This window comes from Giraffa tippelskirchi, chromosome 1 (genome assembly GCF_054371585.1).
Source record: "Giraffa tippelskirchi isolate mGirTip1 chromosome 1, T2T-mGirTip1v1.2.pri, whole genome shotgun sequence".
NCBI classification, from domain to species: Eukaryota; Metazoa; Chordata; class Mammalia; order Artiodactyla; family Giraffidae; genus Giraffa; species Giraffa tippelskirchi.
The window spans coordinates 213,335,049-213,351,822 of NC_137275.1; the positions used below are offsets into that span (position 1 = coordinate 213,335,049).

The 16,774-nt window shown below is 44.5% G+C and overlaps 1 protein-coding gene across 8 annotated transcripts in view; it reads right to left on the reverse strand.

The window, feature by feature from the left end:
- The window catches only part of EPB41L4B (erythrocyte membrane protein band 4.1 like 4B), a 136,958-nt gene that overhangs the window by 13,637 nt on the left and 106,547 nt on the right, over positions 1–16,774 (reverse strand). For 2 of the 8 annotated variants that reach the window (XM_081526219.1, XM_081526187.1), the window contains exons 19-22: positions 16,297–16,364; positions 13,111–13,209; positions 7,451–7,631; positions 5,392–5,469 (exon numbers count right to left, since the gene is read on the reverse strand). In XM_081526219.1, the coding sequence (XP_081382345.1) occupies positions 5,392–5,469; positions 7,451–7,631; positions 13,111–13,209; positions 16,297–16,364 (426 nt within the window). Of the gene's footprint in view, positions 1–3,241; positions 3,627–5,391; positions 5,470–7,450; positions 7,641–13,110; positions 13,210–16,296; positions 16,368–16,774 lie in introns of those variants that run through there. The other 6 variants (XM_081526230.1, XM_081526252.1, XM_081526241.1 and 3 more) reach the window with 6 other exon arrangements.

Genomic DNA, 16,774 nt, shown 5'->3' on the forward strand with positions numbered 1-16,774 from the left:
CAAAACTCTCTCGCCAGAACTGGCAGGTGGAGGCCATCTCCTGTGCCAACCGCACAGGGCCGGTATGCTGTTGAGGATGCTAAAGCATTGCCCAGACCAAGCCAGAAAGAGCTCAGATGAATCGGTGAAGCCGGCCATGGGGGCAAAATGAGCAATGGCTACACGCTTGAGAGTGTCTGCCTTCCATGCCCAGTGGCCTCCTACACTCTGCTAAATAAGGACCCACATTATGGTGGATAGGTGAGTAGAGAGCTCCAAGAAAGGTACATCAGTGAGGAGAAATACAGAGTTCAAGACTGCATCTGTCATGGCTTTTTATCTGTGTTCAGAAGACGTGCTGGCCATGATCCCCCTCCCACATCTACGGACCCAGGCCTTGGCGTCTCGTCTAGGCACTGGGGGGGAAGGGGAGCCTTGCTGCTTAGCTGGAAGGTACCAAGCATTGTGGGAAAATGCCATGTCACTTGGGATACTGGGTTCCCCGGTTTTGTTGTTGTTGTTTAGTCGCTGAGTCATATCCGACTCTTTTTGTGACCCCATGGACTGTGGCCCGCCAGGCTCCTCTGTCCATGGGATTTCCCAAGCAAGGGTCCTGGAGTGGGTTCCCATGTCCTTGTTACCCAGTCCCAGTGCTAAACAATGCCATGCACCCAGCAGAGATCTGACAGCTTGTACTAGTGAGGGTGAGGATGGTGAGGAGAGAAAGCTCTGATGTTAGGAGAGTCACTGACAGGGTTAGTGTGAGTCTTAGGAAAGAACCATTCACTCCAGAGAACAAATACGTGTATCTTTTAGCTCAAGAGCATTTTCTTAAGTCATTGGTATGATCCTGCCATGATGGGTCAAGGACAGCCTCTGGGAAAGTTTCACTGAAAAATTATCAAGAAAGTTGCAGCCTTCTTTTTCATCTCCAGATGGATCTAACGCATCCTCTTGACTACTGTGCAGTCCTAGACAATCTCCAAGGGGCTTTTACAACCGTATTCCCAATGGCCTTCAACACAGCCTTGTTTCATTATTCAGATGTGGGAGAGGCAGAGATGACATTTGCAAAGCCTAAATCCATGGGTCTAGACCCTCTTGTCCATTGTCTCTAAATCCATTTTTCAGAAACAAGGGAGTCCACATTAGCCACCTGCAGTTAAGTTTTAGCAGCCTACTCAAAATCTCCCTCCCCTTCTGGTCCTCGGGACAAATCCCATGTTCCACAGGATGCTATCTAAGGCGTGAAATCACCAGGAAACATGGACATTCTGCCTCGAGGCTAAAATGTGTATTGGCCACCAGAGTCTGAATTGAAGATTATAATGGATGACTTATCTGCCTAGCATCGGACTTTTATTGGGAAAGAAATGTTGGTCCATTCCACAAGCATCTCTGACCTCTCTAAATGGAGATTTAGAACTCAGATTTTAAACTCAGATTTTTAAATGCATCTGAGTAGATTTAAACAAAAGAACATCCCTGGGGTTCCCACACTTCTGACTCGTAGTAAACGAACAGGAAATAAGATAACACATGTAATAGGATACTACTCTGAAATACTATTTATATTTTCTCCTGGTATTTCTTTCCCTCCTAGGGTCTTTTCTACACTCACACAGCTAGGTTCTGAGTGGCTTCTGAGTTTCAAAATCTGACTCTTTGGGGGAATACAAAGGTTTAGGTATAGATAAATGATGGTAAAAATGTGTAAGCTTTCAAAAGAGATTGCCAGCTTGAAGATAGGTGAGAAAACAGGAGAAGGGAGGAGGGGTAGACACGAGTGAGCGCTGAGCAAAGGGGCTCTGTGTCCCCTCATTTATTGATGGAGGCTGGGGGACAAAGATTAAAGAGCAGAGGGGAGTGACCTTTCTGATGCATTTTGAGTTGGTGCTGCCTGAGCCACTGGTCCTGTGCCAAGATGCTTCAAAGCCTTATTAAGAATGTTTGGATCCCCATGAAGCTCTACTATACCCAAGCTTACCAGATGTGGGTAGGAATGGGATTGGTGGGCTTCATCGTCTATAAAATCAGGAGTGCTGATAAAAGAAGTAAAGCCTTGGAAGCTTCCAGTCCTACACCTGCTCATGGTTATCACTAACCAGCTTTCTTGGACGGGATGTCTGTCTGACTGTGTTATGGGACATTGTGGTGACTTGTAGCAATGCCACTGCCCTCAGGCATGAATAAATGTACCTGTAAGACTCCTCCTCAAAAAATAGAATAAAAGAGCAGAGGGGACCTGCGCCCTAGCAGAGAGGTTCACATCCCAGAAGCTCTGTGATCTCCACCATCCAAAAGGGGCATGAACGAAGCAGAGGGTGTCCCAGATGCACCAGCAAACAGGTGACTTCACAAACTAAAGAGACTTCCCTCCCTCTCCCTGTGCCCTAAAGAACACGGACGCAACCCCAGGGAGACTGGAAGAGGCACCCAATTTGACTTGAGATTAAGCTTTAGCCCTCCTGCTAGAATGAGGGTCAGAATAAAAACTAAGCTATTGAGACAAATGGAAAACCAACTCTTCTGACTCCCAACCCAGGGCCGGTTCCGGGCCCTACACAGCCTTCCTTTGGCTGAACCATCTCCTCCCTGACCCATGAACTCCTGATTGATGCTCCCTGACCCAGAGGAGACCCGGATCCTGACTGGCTTGGCAGTTGGGTGAGTGGTTCCTGAAATGGGGGGATCAGGGAGGGACAAGCCCCCAAGAGAAAGCATCAGAGAGGCAGGAGGTGTGGGTGTTAACGGTCTTTGTTACCTGGGGAGGGAAGCTGGTGTGACTGACCCGGAGTAGATGGCATGATGCATTCCAAGGTCAACACGACTCGTGTGTCCATATGCCCTCCCTCTGCCTCCCCTCACTCTACAACACCCACACCCCCGTGTGCAGCAGATGAAAATGCCAGATGGAGAGTGGGTGCTGTCTGTACTCACATGCCTTCTTCCCTTCCCATCCCCACGCCCCCATGCTTCCCTCCCAGGCAGAAACTCTTATCTGATCACGAAGAGTCTGCTATGCAGATTCCAGGAATGGGCAGACAACAAAGCTGCAGAGGTTGCAGGACTTGGATGGCTAAACTGAGCTACATAATCAAAGAGTTGGAGATTAGAGAAGAAAAGATTTGGGAAAAGAAGGAGGGGAAATGCTGTAAGAGTGAAGCTGGAAAGCATGTTTTTGTGGCAAGTTTGAGGATGCAAGTCCTTAGGGCAGTGCAGGGTACAAGAGAATTAAGAAAGAAGCAAAAAGAGATTCGAGCAGTGTTACTGGGAGGTGTTCATTTAATCTTCTTTCATTATTTTGAGAGATGCCAGTTAAAGATTGAATTTTTTTTTTCTTGGCTGTTTGGACCATACTTCATTCCATGCAGAGACTGGATCATAAGGGTCAAAAGTCATAACGGTTAAACTAGCTCCAACAATGTCTTGGTTTAATGAAGTTCAGAAAATCTGTCGCGCTCCTCTCTCTCCAGCTCCCTGTCCTTCCAGCTCCGGCTCAAGGAGCCAGGGCAGTGATGTGGCTTTAGGAGGTTTGTCCAGTCTCAGACCCCAGGTCCAGTCTTTCCTTGGCTATCCTAGGAGATACAGGTGCCACACCTCTCCATCACCCCAGCAACAGGTCAGGGAGGCTCCAGCTCCTATTTCTGTGAAGGTGGGAGGAACAAATGGAGATGGAAGTAAGAGGACCAGACTAAGGTAGAAGCAGGCAGCTGGAGCCCCTCTTCCTCTCTAGAACCCTTCAGCACTCTCAGAGATAGGACTCTGGACTGAAGTAAAACCGGAAATACCAGCCCTCCAGCACACCTAGCGTGTGTATGTGAACATGTACCTGTGCCTCAAATCTGCACAAACAAGACAAAGGATGCTTCATCTTGAGAACACATACTCCCTGCCGACTCTAGCTGTGAAGTGAGCAGTTGTGTCTTGTACAAGGACTTCAGCTGTCCCACGGCTGGGCAGTGCAGCACCTGGATCCTATTTCAGAGCTCTGTCAGAGCTGCCCAGAGACATAGGTAGAGTGTCCTAGGGGCAGGGAGTAAGCTCCCTGTTGTTGGAGGTTACCCTGTCTTGGCAATCTGTCTAACAAGAAGGGCATGAATTACCAGCTCCATTTTCTTGAACATGGGAAGGAAGTAACTCTGCAGGTTCCCGAGCTGGGCATCACCCATGGTCAGTTCTCAGCTGGTTATCCAAAGGAGCCGACTCGAAGCTCTCAGACAGTACCAGCTCTCCAGATGAGACGCACAGTTGCAGAAATCACAAGTGATTTCCTTGTGCTAGCCAAGGCAGGAGCAGTAATCATTCCTAAAGACTGTGCAGCATTTGGCCTCATATGTCCCCTCTTGAAAGCTGCCCAGAAAACCTTCCCATCCAGGGCACCCTCGTCCAACTAGCCTATTCTGAATGACTGCCACCTGGCTTCTCCCCGAGCATCCTGCACATGGCTCTCCTACGGATTCTGACCCTTTATCAACCAGAGCCCCTCCAGCCTCCAGCTGCCCTATCCGCTCCCAGAGCCTTGCACACAGCCAAACATACAGATCAGTTCTCAGCAGATAGTTTTTCACTTGGCTCATATTTTGACTCACAAGCCAAATTTGCAAACCATGATTTATGTTCCAGTACCCTTGGGTATCAGGCTAAGCCCAGCCGAAGATACATCCAATCTTGCCTGTGTCATCTAGTGATATTAATAATATCTTATACACATTTACGTTGCTTTCTATGTGGGGCTCTTTCTTTTGTGTGATCCTCATCATACTCTTACAGAAGCAGGGCAAACAATGACATCCTTATTGGACAGAAGATGGGGCAACAATTATCCAGTGGCAAGGATCTTAAGGTGAGGAGCAGAGACTGGAGCTAGTTCTGGTCTGCATGACTCCTGGTCCAGTGCTCCCTTCCCCAAATGGCTTTCCCACCTGCAGGAATCCCATCCCTAAGGAGAGACCTGTCTGCAGAGGATGGCTGATGGTAGGGAGGCACAAGGGGCCTGGAAAGCCAAGATGAGGCCTTGAGCTGGTGCTTTAGGCCAGACCATGTTGTTGGAAGAGACAGCAAGAGATGCCCCATGGCAAACATGTGGGGCACAGCCTGGGAAGCCAAGAACCCGAGACTCAGGCACAGAGGAGCCCTATGATGCTCAAGGATCAGCAGACAGGTGGGGCGGGGCTCCTGTTGCTGCCCTCAGAGGAAAGGGGACACCGTGCCCCCTTGGGGGCTCTGGGAGGTGGAGGGACCCCTGACACCTGAACCCTGGAAGAAAGCTGACCCTGAGCCTCCAGGCTGTGAGCAGGACAAGAGGAAGAGCCTTCCCCTCAGTGATGCCCACCTCCGTCCATCCGTCCCACTGCCAAGACATGTCTACGGTCTGCGGCTTTTCTGGTTTTAGCAAAATGGAAAGTTTACCAGAGGAGTGGCTTCCGTGAAATCCATCAGGAGATCCCCCGGCTCCAAGGTAAAGGCACCTCTGCGGTTGGAGGGGCTCTACAAAGGCAGACAAAAACATCCCAGTTAGGGGTGGGAGGGAGGCTCACGAGAGAGGGGGTGTACGTATACATATAGCTGATTCACGTTGTTGTACAGGAGAAATCAACACAACATTGTAAAGCAATGATCCTCCAATTAAAAAATAAAAACAATCTGAAAACAGAAATATCCCAGTGAGTGCTGCTTCTCGACTGACCATGGAATTTCATCAGAAAATACAGGTGTTCCCTACCTCTCTCCTCCCCTCACTTACTAGCACTGAACTCATTATTACACCAACCCCCTTCACAGTTCTCTTGCTCAGCAGGGTACAAAATATTGAGACCAAACCCCAATTTTTCTGACATCTTCATGGGTAGAAGCAGGTTATAGGGAGGGGAACTGTCTTTTGTGATGCTGCAAACAATCTTTCTTAAATGCTCTGAGTGCTCTTTGACTGGCCTTGGGGGAAAAATACTTCAAAGAGTCCTTTGAATATATAAAGAGAAAGAAGAGACCCCATCTTGGATCCAGGGGGTCAAGACCTCAAGGAGCTAAACTCATCTGCACAATAGTGAGGAAGAGCTTTCTGGTGGGAGGGTGAGATCTTTCATTTTTTGGAAAAATTTTTTCTGTGGTGCCCTGGAGTCTGAGCAGCATGGGGGCCTTGACGCCCTATATGCAAAAAATAAGTCGCAAATCTCATTCACTTGGTGCAAGCAAAACCCTAAGGAGAGAGCTGGCCAGGAGAGGGAGCCCTGTGGCCTCTGATAGGATGCTGCTTGCATCTCCAACCCAGTTCCCTTCTGTTTCGTAAATGTGTTTGCATGGTTTTAACCATGGCCTGGGATATAGAGAGGACCCTGTGTCCACACTTGGGACAAAGCAGTGTTAGGGACTTGGCACAGTGGAGCGGAACCCGACTCCAGTTCCCAGGAGGTGATCTACAGAAAAGCAGGGAGCCTCAGTCTGGGCCAGTCCCAGGCTGAGGGGGTCCAGCCAGGATTCTGTTGAGGAACATGGAGGTATTCCCAGAGACCCCCGGGAATGGACCCTCTGAAAGACTGGCCGTGGGCATGCGGGATACGGCCTGGACTGTTGTTACTCTGATGTTACTGGGAATCGTGCTGCCTGGAGCAGCAGAAGCCTCAGGCATCCTGTTTGCATAAGTACTTTAATCTCCACTGGACCCATGAGTTGGGCAGGATAGTAGATTTTACTCCCATTTTTGGGAAGAAGAAACTGAGGCTCAGAGAAACAAGGTCCATGGAGTGACTGCTCATTTAAAGCAGCCATAGATATTTGAAAGGAGCAATTGGGAATAGAACTCTGTGGTTCTGGTCTTGCCTTGGGGTCCTGCCTCATGCACACAGCATTCCTCAGTGGGGTCCAGGGACCAAGCAATATTTGACCCAGCATTTGCTTGGTGAGCAAGACCAATCGCTGAAGAGTGACTGCAACCAAGCATCACTCAAAGAAAACCAATAGAAATGTCTTGTGTAAGGCCTTTGTCACAGCCCATTCACACCACTGGCAATTTCCTGAAATTTCAAGCCAACAAATAGAATATTGACCAATTTCAAACTATTAACACAGGCTATCTCCCATAAGGAATGAGATGGGGATACTTCTGGGTTTTTACTTCTCCAGATTTTCCATTTTGGCAGATAAAAAGCCATTTCTCACCTTCTGTCTTCACAGTGGAGTAATAGCATTTGTAGGGATGATATTCTAAAACCAAAACTGCCCTCAGAAATCTCTTAAATTTCCCTGTAAGTACAGAATACATGCTTTTATATTATACTATTTGTCTCTCATACATGGTTATCTTTCAGGGACAGATTATATTAAAAAAAAAAACATGCTTTGGTGGTTGTGACTGTTGTTTTAGGAGCACCCAGAGTTGATGACACAAAGCTCAAATGCACACAGATGCCACACACTGGATTTATGCAGAAACCTCAGCAAGTTTAGCTACTCCGCAGGGCTTTTCCCATACCTTGGCCCCTGGGGACAGCTGGCCCTTGCCTTCTGAGTTCTGAGGCGAGCTGATCTTGTGAACTTTGGGGGACAGCAGTGGCACTGAGACTTGTGTGGCGGTGGCGGTGTTGGTGGCCGTGGTTGGAGTTGTGGTTGCTCCCACTGCCTCAGCCAGGTCTGGAGGGAGGTCGTCTTCATCACTGCGGTTACTAAAAGCACATGAAGCTCTGCTCATTACAATAATAAACAGGCTGTGGGGAGTGGAGGTAGGTGGGGGTTGGGGTCTCCCCAGATGTCTACCAGATGTCCAGCTTACGGGACCCAATATATTGACCTTTAGCCAAAGCAAATTTGGGCTGGATTTTCTGTCACTTGCCAAGAGATGAAAAACAAATTTTAATATAAAAATATAACATAATAATTATCATTTTATCCATTTGTAAGCATATAATTCAGTGGCTCAAAGACATTCACAGTGTTGGATAGTAATTATTTTACCTATACCCCAGACTTTTCTATCATCCCAACAGCAACTCTGTACTTGTCAAACAATACCTCCCCATAGTCCCCTCCCTGCAGCCCCTGGTAATGTTTGTTCTGCTGTTGGGGCTTAGGATGGGCCACCCTCAAATATGCCACAATAGCATACTGATTTTTTTTTATTAGGATAGAGTTGTTTTTAATTTTAATAAAACTATATGGAGAATATTGAAATTCTGCTGAGGGTCTCAAGTTTTCTTCTTCTCTTCATAATGTCAAATTATAATGTAAAGTATTGCAAAAAGTTGTTCCTTAATTTCTGACAGACTTTCTCCTTTCAGCTTGTTATGTGGTATAAAGGTCTGTCATATTGATTATTTTGAATTAAGTCACTTAAGAAATGGCCACCAGCACTCTGACTCTCCTCTCTGTCTCCCTGAAAGAAGGATATAAATCTCTCATGTGAAAGGTGTACTCCCTATAGTAGGCAGAAAGACCCCTTTATCACAGAGATAGGGAATTTAGGCCAAGAAGCCTATATAAACAAACCTTGCTACTTCTTTAAGTTACTACCCCAAGTCCAAACTCAGTTTAGATTCTTCACTAATTGAGCACCCAAAACCTAAGTTTCTTTATCCTGTCAATTCCTTACAAACTTTTTATTTCTTTGTCTAAAAAGTACAAAAGCTGCCTGCTTTGGCTACTTCTTAGGTGCTATTTCTATGAGATCTCCATGTGCATGAATTAAAATTTGTTTCCTGTTCTCCTGATAACCTGTCTTCTTATTTTATTATTAGTCTGGCCACAAGAACTCGGAAAGGGAAAAGGCGAAATTTTACACCCCTCCCCTACATGGTTTTCTGTCCAAATGAATGTGACTACTCTAGGTACCTCATATAAATGAAATTATATAGTAAATACTTCTCTGTACTGGGTTATTTTTTTGACTATAATGTTTTCAAAGTCTATCCATGTCGTAGCATAAGTCAAAGTTTCATTCCTTTTTATGGTTGAATAATATTCCATTGTATGGATAGATTATATTTTGTTTATCCCTTCATCTGTTGATGGACACTTGGGTTGTTTCTGCCATTTAGCTATTGTTATGAACATGGTGTGCAAACATCTGTTTGAGTCTCTGCTTTCAACTCTTTTGGATTGGAATTCTACCTAGGAGGGGAATTGGTGAGTTGTATAGTAGTTCTATGTTTAACATTTTGAGGAACCACCAAACCAAGGGATGTTATTCTGAGTAGCCTCCCATAGAAGGGTAAATATAAGAACTGTAGAAACCTACTGTTTTGAATGAAAGACTCCTCTTATGGTCTAACAGCAACAGTCCCTTTGGTGATAAACTGGTTATAAAGGAGGAGTTGGGCACAATTGTCTTGAGGCCAAGTAGTTCTGATTTTAGACCCTCTCTGATCAAACGGGATGACCCATGATGGAAAGGACACTGGACAGGAAGTCACCACGAGGGAGGAGAAGTCTGGGCTGGCACCTGGGGCCTATCTCCAGAGCCTGAATTTATGGGGAAAGCTTGACTTCTCACAAGATATGCCAAGGCTGGAAGCCTTTCTGATCTGATCATCCTGGCAAAGAGAAGCACCATCAATCCTCCACTCTTGGCATGGACAGCATTTTCTCAAACTTACAAAAATTAAGACAGGTTCCCTATTGCCTGCTGCCAACCAGATTCCTGCCTGTGCAAGAAAGTGCTAAAGCAGCAAGACCCAGTTGCTTGAACTCTGTACATTCCAAAGGAAACACTGGTCATTGACAAGCTCCTGAGAGAACCCCTGGACCCTTGAATATCCTGCTGAATAAGTGGCTTTGCACACCTAAGGTCTTGGTCCATGCTAGATAGCTTATGTTATCAATGTGATGTATGATGAACACATGGTATCTAAGGTCAATTCATGAAATATTTTAATAAGTAAAATTTTACATATGGTATGATTCTTTTCTTTGAAATGACTCCTTTCATTTAAAGAAAGGCAAGAAAAATGTCTAGAGTAATAGTCATAAAGGTGAACATTGGTTATTTTTCATGGTATGATTCTAGGGGATTAGTTTGTTTTCTCTTTGGATTTTTCTGTCTTGCCTGAATAGTTTCAGATTTTTACACTATGTTTATTTTTACTTTTTTAAAAAAGATTTTTTCGATGTAGATCATTTTTAAAGTCTTTTTTGAATTTGTTACAATATTGCTTCTATTTCATGTTTTGGTTTTCTGGCTGCAAGGCATGTGAGATCTTAACTACCCTACCAGGGATGGAATCCACACCCTCTGCATTGGAAGGCAAAATCTAAACCACTGGACAGCCAGGGAAGTCCCTACACTATAAATAAATAGTAAAGTTCAATTTATGGGGGAAAACTAAGCAGATCATCATTTTCTAAACATACCAGCTGATCTCAATATAAAGATATACTTTTACCTGCCTTAAACCCTTTGCAGAGTTTAATTCCTTCACTCTAAATACAGCAGCCACACTTTTCCTCCCTATGTCGTATTTCAAGAAAAGAACACAGCTGAGATTTTTGTTTATATCCTAAAAAGTAGCAGTTTGAAAACCTGTTCAGAGAACCTAAATATCACGATGCTTTGATGAAGTAGCCTAAAACCCAAACAAGCACATATAATTCTGACCCAGGGACTAGGAATACTGTAACCACTAAAAAAGGCACACACCTTCCCACATGTCAAGAATAATGATGCAGAATTATTTCTGAGGGAATGAGAAATCTTAATTTTTCCAATCTATATCCCTTAACCATGTGTTTATTAATTTCATCAATATCTGTGAGTGGAAGAGATGAGTAAAGTAGTGGTAACTAGTGTTGACAATACAAGAACTATTTATGGGATGAAAATGCAAAACTGGGAACATCCCATCTGTTAATTTTTCTATTTACTACTAATGGGGAAAATGGTGCAATTCTTTGATTTTCAAACCAGAATACTTTGGGGTATCTTAAGATATATACATGAAATCAGAGGTTCAAAAAAGGTTTCCTTAAAAGAGGCAATTTGGTGAGTTAGCTAAATTTTCTTTCCTTCCAGGCCATTTATTAGTCACTGTTTTCAACATGATTACATATCCTGAATGGGTGATAATAACATTTTGAATTTCGAAATGTAAAATGAAAGGCTAATCTTGCCAGCTTTATCCTCTGGGAAGCAGATTTTTCATTGGTTAATCTGTCCCCCAGAGAGCATTAGGAATGTTAATTATTCGAAGGTTTCTCATGTTGACTTTCCTAGGAAAGAAATACAGCTGCTATACGGTCCAGAAATTTCTACTAAAGCTAATGAGGTGGAATGTGTCTTCCCTGAAATAGCACTCCCCCTTCTCCTTTTCACAGGGTGCAAGCAGCGGGCCAGAGGCGGCTGTTGGAGAATTGCATCTACAGTTTGCTCCTTGTCCTATACACTGTAGTCCTGGTACCTTTTTAGAGGCTTCAGGTCCACAATAAGAAAGCAAGAGGAACTAACTCATCCTTCAGCCAGGTCCCTTGCTAGAGCTTACCCATATTATCTCATGTTTACCCTCACAAAATCTTTATCCATTTTACAGATTACAGAGAGATTCAAAGAGTAATTTTCCCAAGCGTTTATGACAGTAAACAAGAAGCCTTTCTAACTCAGAGCCCCGTGCTTCGCACTGCACCCAAAGATCCCCTTGTAGCTCTCTGACCAATTATATATCCAGACACGATACCTGGGCCATAGCTGAGGTCAAGAAATGGGAACAACCATTGTGATTTTACTAACGTACCACCACATTTAACTGCAGCATTTACCTGTCCTCTTTGGATTAAAATTATTTACAATCTGTCTTTCCCTCTAATAAATTTAAGTCCTTGCATGGGAATTGTCAAAGTCACTTTGTTCTTCTCTCACAGTGCCTAGAATATCCCTGTGCACAAGGGAGTTAGGAAACTTTTGTTAAGTTCAATAGGACTGGACAGGTCCTGCTGGTGCTGGCACACTTTGTAATATGGCTCCTCCCACAGGAATAGGGCTCCGCCCACAGGAATATGGCTCCTCCCATAGGAATATGGCTCCTCCCACAGGAATATGGCTCCTATGGCTCCTCCTACAGGAATATGGACTCCTTTTACAGGAATATGGTTCTTCCTACAGGAATATGGGCTCCTGCTACAGGAATACAGTTCTTCCTACACAAACTTGTTGTTGTTGTTCAGTTGCTAAGTCTGACTCTTTGCGGCTCCATGGACTGTAGTATGCCAGGCTCCATGGGGTTCTCTAGGCAAGGATACTGGAGTAGGTTGCCATTTCCTTCTCCAGGGGATCTTCTCGGACCAGGGATTGAACACGTCTCCTTCACTGGCAGGTGGATTCTTTACCACTGAGCCACCAGGGAATTCCTACAGGAATAGAGCTCTTCTTACTGCTCAGGCATCAGCTTTGGCTCTATTGACAGACAGTGCTACCATTTCACTAAGGCACGATGGAGACAGCATCCGACATAGCTCCCCATGTTCCTCCTGTGCTATCTGTGCCCCTGAGGAAGCCCCTCCCCTTAAGTGTGGGCTGGATCTGGTGACTTGCTTCTAATGAAGAGAATAGGGCAAAAGTGATGAAATGTCATGTCTGAGATTAGGTTATAAAAGGCTGTGATGTTGCCTTTCTAGAAGTCTTTCTGGCTTTTCTTGTGTATTTTCTATTATAGAGAAAGTGGAAGAGGTCTACATGTCTAGGAACTAAAGGCAACCTCCAGCCAAAAGCCAGCAAGGAATGATGTCCTCAGCTCAACAGCCCTCAACGAATTGAGTTCTGCCCCACACTGTATGAATGAGCCTTCAGATAAGGCTGCAGCCCTTGCCAATATCTTGAAGGCAGCCTTAACAGACACTCTGACCCAGAAGACTCAGCTAAGCCATGCCTGGACTTCCAACCCACAGAAACTGTGAGGTAATAAATGCAGATTGTTTTAAGCCACTAAATCTTGTAGTAATTTGTTATATAGCAGTCAATAAAGAATGCATATGCCACCTGTGTCATGTTTTCAGGGAGAAAGATCCAGCACCATTATGGCTTACATTGGAAAACAGACTATATTTTTGAGGTGGTCCTTTGGGAGGGGTGCAAAGGGCTAACAAGCATTTACAACTGGACATTTGGCATCGCCTTTGTTGTTATAACTGAAAAACTTGCAGCATGGAACTCACAAACTGTATTGTCTTGTTAACTTCCGCACTCGGGGAGGCTTGATCTCCGGCTTTTCCATAGCTGGTTGTGTAGTTTCCACACGTATAGGAATAGGACTTCTAGAGACACATCAGAAAAGCAGAACAACACCAACAAAGAGATTTATGGTCTGGTTTTGACAGTAGGGACTGCTTTCTCAGTTATTTATACCTTACTAACACTGATAGTCAAGATAGCCATTTTTTTCCTCCTCTTCACTCTACCTATTACATATAATTATTTAAAAATACCACAAAAGCCAAAATAAAAAAAATTACAAGGAGGAAAATACAGCAAGCAGGAACTGAACATGATTGGGGTGTCACATGAAATTTCTCTGCCCAAAACACCCCCTTCCCAATATTAGGTTTTTGTTCATAACCAGGTTTTGCCAGTGAAAAGAGTAAAGGGAAACCTGTGGATAGCCCATCTTTACTTCCAAGTAAGTAATCTAGTATCTAGTTATTTCAAACATAGCACAGAATGCCTTTTTTAAATAGATAAAGAATGATGGAGTAGTTCATATAAAAATATATATAATCAGAAGACCTTTAAGACTCACTGTAAAACATTTTAATTCTATGTCCAGATTAAAATGTTAAAAATTAAGTTTCATTTTTATATTTCCTCAAGAAAAACCTGCCAGTTAACCAATGGGCTTACTCCTAACTGTGATTTTAAGGAAAAGTTTTTACACACTTGTATGATTGAGTGATTTCACTTAAAGAAAAAAAAAACAGTAATTACTTTCTGGGACCAATGGACATCAAAACAAACTGAGATTCTCAGCAAGAGACTTCTAGTAAGTCAGTTAACACGTCTGGGTCTCCATCTTCCCTTCTACTGAGTGCCTAATTTGGTGGTGATAGGTATGTGGCCAGAGTGCAATAAATGTTAAAGAAACATAAATGAGCAAATATGAAATAGAGTCAATGCATTCTAGGTTCATGACTTCCTCAAGCTGGCCCCCCAGAGGCAACTGAATGCAGTCCCTGGAAGAACTCAGGGGAGCACATAACTTTGCTAGGGTGGAATGGGTGGTGTTTAGAAAGCTTCCAGGAGGGGTTTAGACTTAACCAGCTGGAGGGAAGACTTCCAAGGTGGGAGACAGAGTGGAGACCCAGATCTGCTGATGGATAAGGTAAAGTCATAGCATCACTGATTCAATGAACATGAATCCAAGCAAGCACCAGGAGATAGTAAAGGACAGGGAAGCCTGGTATGCTACCGTCCATGGGGTCACAAAGAGTCAGACACAACTTAGCAACTGAACAACAAGGTAAAGTTCCAGGGGAAGATCAGGGGCTTGTGACTAGAGGGGAAACCAGGGGCCCACACATGAGGTGCCTCAAGCCGAGTTGTTTATATAAAGGCAAAGGCAGTCATTGAAGGTTTTTGGCAAGGGAGTGGCATGGTCAGACTTGCATTTTAGAAAGGCCCGTAGAGCAACAAAGGATGCTGGTGAGGACAGGCCAGATGGAGCAGCTTAGAAAACTGTAGTAGTGGTTATCCAGGATGAGAAATGCTGAGGGCTGGGAGTAGGTTGGGAAGAGGGTCGTGATAAGGAGGGGATGGATGTGGGAGATAATATGAAAGTCAAATTGGCAGGACTTGGTGACCAATTAGATGAGGGCATGAATAGGAGAAAGCCAAGGACTCCCAGGCATCAGGTTTGAATAACAGGTAGGTAATAATTACATTGGGGCTTCCCTGGTGGCTCATTGGTAATGAATCTGCCTGCTATGCAGGGGACGCAGGAGATGTGGGTTTGATCCCTGGGTCGGGAAGATCCCCTGGAGAAGGGGATGGCAATCCACTCCAATATTCTTGCCTGGAGAATCCCATGGACTGAGGAGCCTGACGGCTACAGTCCATAGGGTCGCAAAGACTCGGACATGACTGAAGCGACTGAGCACATGAGCACACACACAATAGTGACATTAACCAAGAGAGGAAAACGATGAAGTGGACAGTAGGGCAGGGTTGGAGGAGATGAATTAAGGTTTCAAAAAGACCAAGAGGCAGCTGGGTATGTGTCTGTGAAGCAAGACAAATTTATACCAAGAAAATGGACTAGGCATCATAAGATAACATAGAGAAATATTCATTTTTATTTTTAGCATCAAGTGTGAGAATTTCCCAGGGTAGTGTTTCCTAGATTATGTAAGGTGTTTTTTGAAATTCTTGTTTCTGGCCTTTCCCCACTATAACACCCCTACCCCCGCCATTTCCCCAACACTGCCCTGTTGCTAAGTCGCTTCAGTCGTGTCCGACTCTGTGCGACCCCATAGACGGCAGCCCACCAGGCTCCACCGTCCCTGGGATTCTCCAGGCAAGAACACTGGAGTGGGTTGCCATTTCCTTCTCCAATGCAGGAAAGTGAAAAGTGAAAGTGAAGTCGCTCAGTCGTGTCCGACTCTTCGCGACCCCATGGACTGCAGCCTACGAGGCTCCTCCGTCCATGGGATTTTCCAGGCAAGAGTACTGCCCTACCTCCCACCAAAGGATCTGAAAGGTCTGGAGTAGGACTGTAGTTTTTGGTTTTAACAAGATACTGTGTTTCCTGGATACATTTTAGGAAACTTTATCCTAGGGAGACCCCACCAGTGTTAGCAGACTGCCAAGGTGTCCACGGGGCTGCCATGACCTATAGGTGATTATTCACAGAGAGGTGAAGAATGTCTACTTCCTATGAGATTAGGAAAGAAAGGTTTTTCTCTGGGTTTGGGTTGGTGGTGGTCTGGAGGCTTTAAAGAACATCTGTGACTCTAGTACTTCCAGGGGCTCAGATAATGGACCAAGGGAAGAGTATTGAACCAAGCTGAGACAGTGAGCAGAAGCCAGGTCATGAAGGGCTCCCTCTGCTCTGTTAAGGAGTATGGACTCTACCCTGACTTTAAATAGGGGACTGACGGTCAGATCAACATGCCTGAGAAGCAACTCAAAATGACTTGTTCGTACAGCAGGTAGAAATATTAAAACAGAGTGAGTGGCATTTTTGAGACATAAAGGAAGTTGAGACAGTCTTTCTCTCTCTCTCTTCAGGCTCACATTCTCTCAGTTTTCTTTTTCTTCTCTACTTTATTATCAAATGCCCTCGTGAGTAACGTTTTGAGAATAATGTTGATGGTACTATTGTTTCCCCATTCAAACAAGACGCAACAGACCTTACATTAGTGTCCTGAAGAGTGGATTTCTTATTAATATTTACAAACGTTGATTCCTCTTTTCCAACCTGCTAAAGAAAACAGGCAGGTTAGTCAAAACTTAATATCTTGGCATGCAAAAATGTTCCCAAGTGTCCTACATTCAAAGGATTATAGAAATGTGAAGGTGTATCAAAGAGGTAGATCATCAAGTACTCAGTCAATAACCAGTTTTTTTTTGTTGTTTTTGGTGTTTATTTAACAAAAAAAAATGTTTTCTTGAGTCATTCCCCATCATGGGGATTAATACTTAATCATTCAAATACAATCAGTGCTTGCATTCACACTCTTATTGAGTACCTGCTACGTGCCAGCTCAGGACTGAATGAGAAAAGGATGGTGTAGGAAAAGTCAAACCCACAGTTTAATTCTCTACCTCACATTTTTAGACCAGGAATAATAAGCAGCTCCACGCTCACATAGCACTTAGAGCCTTCAA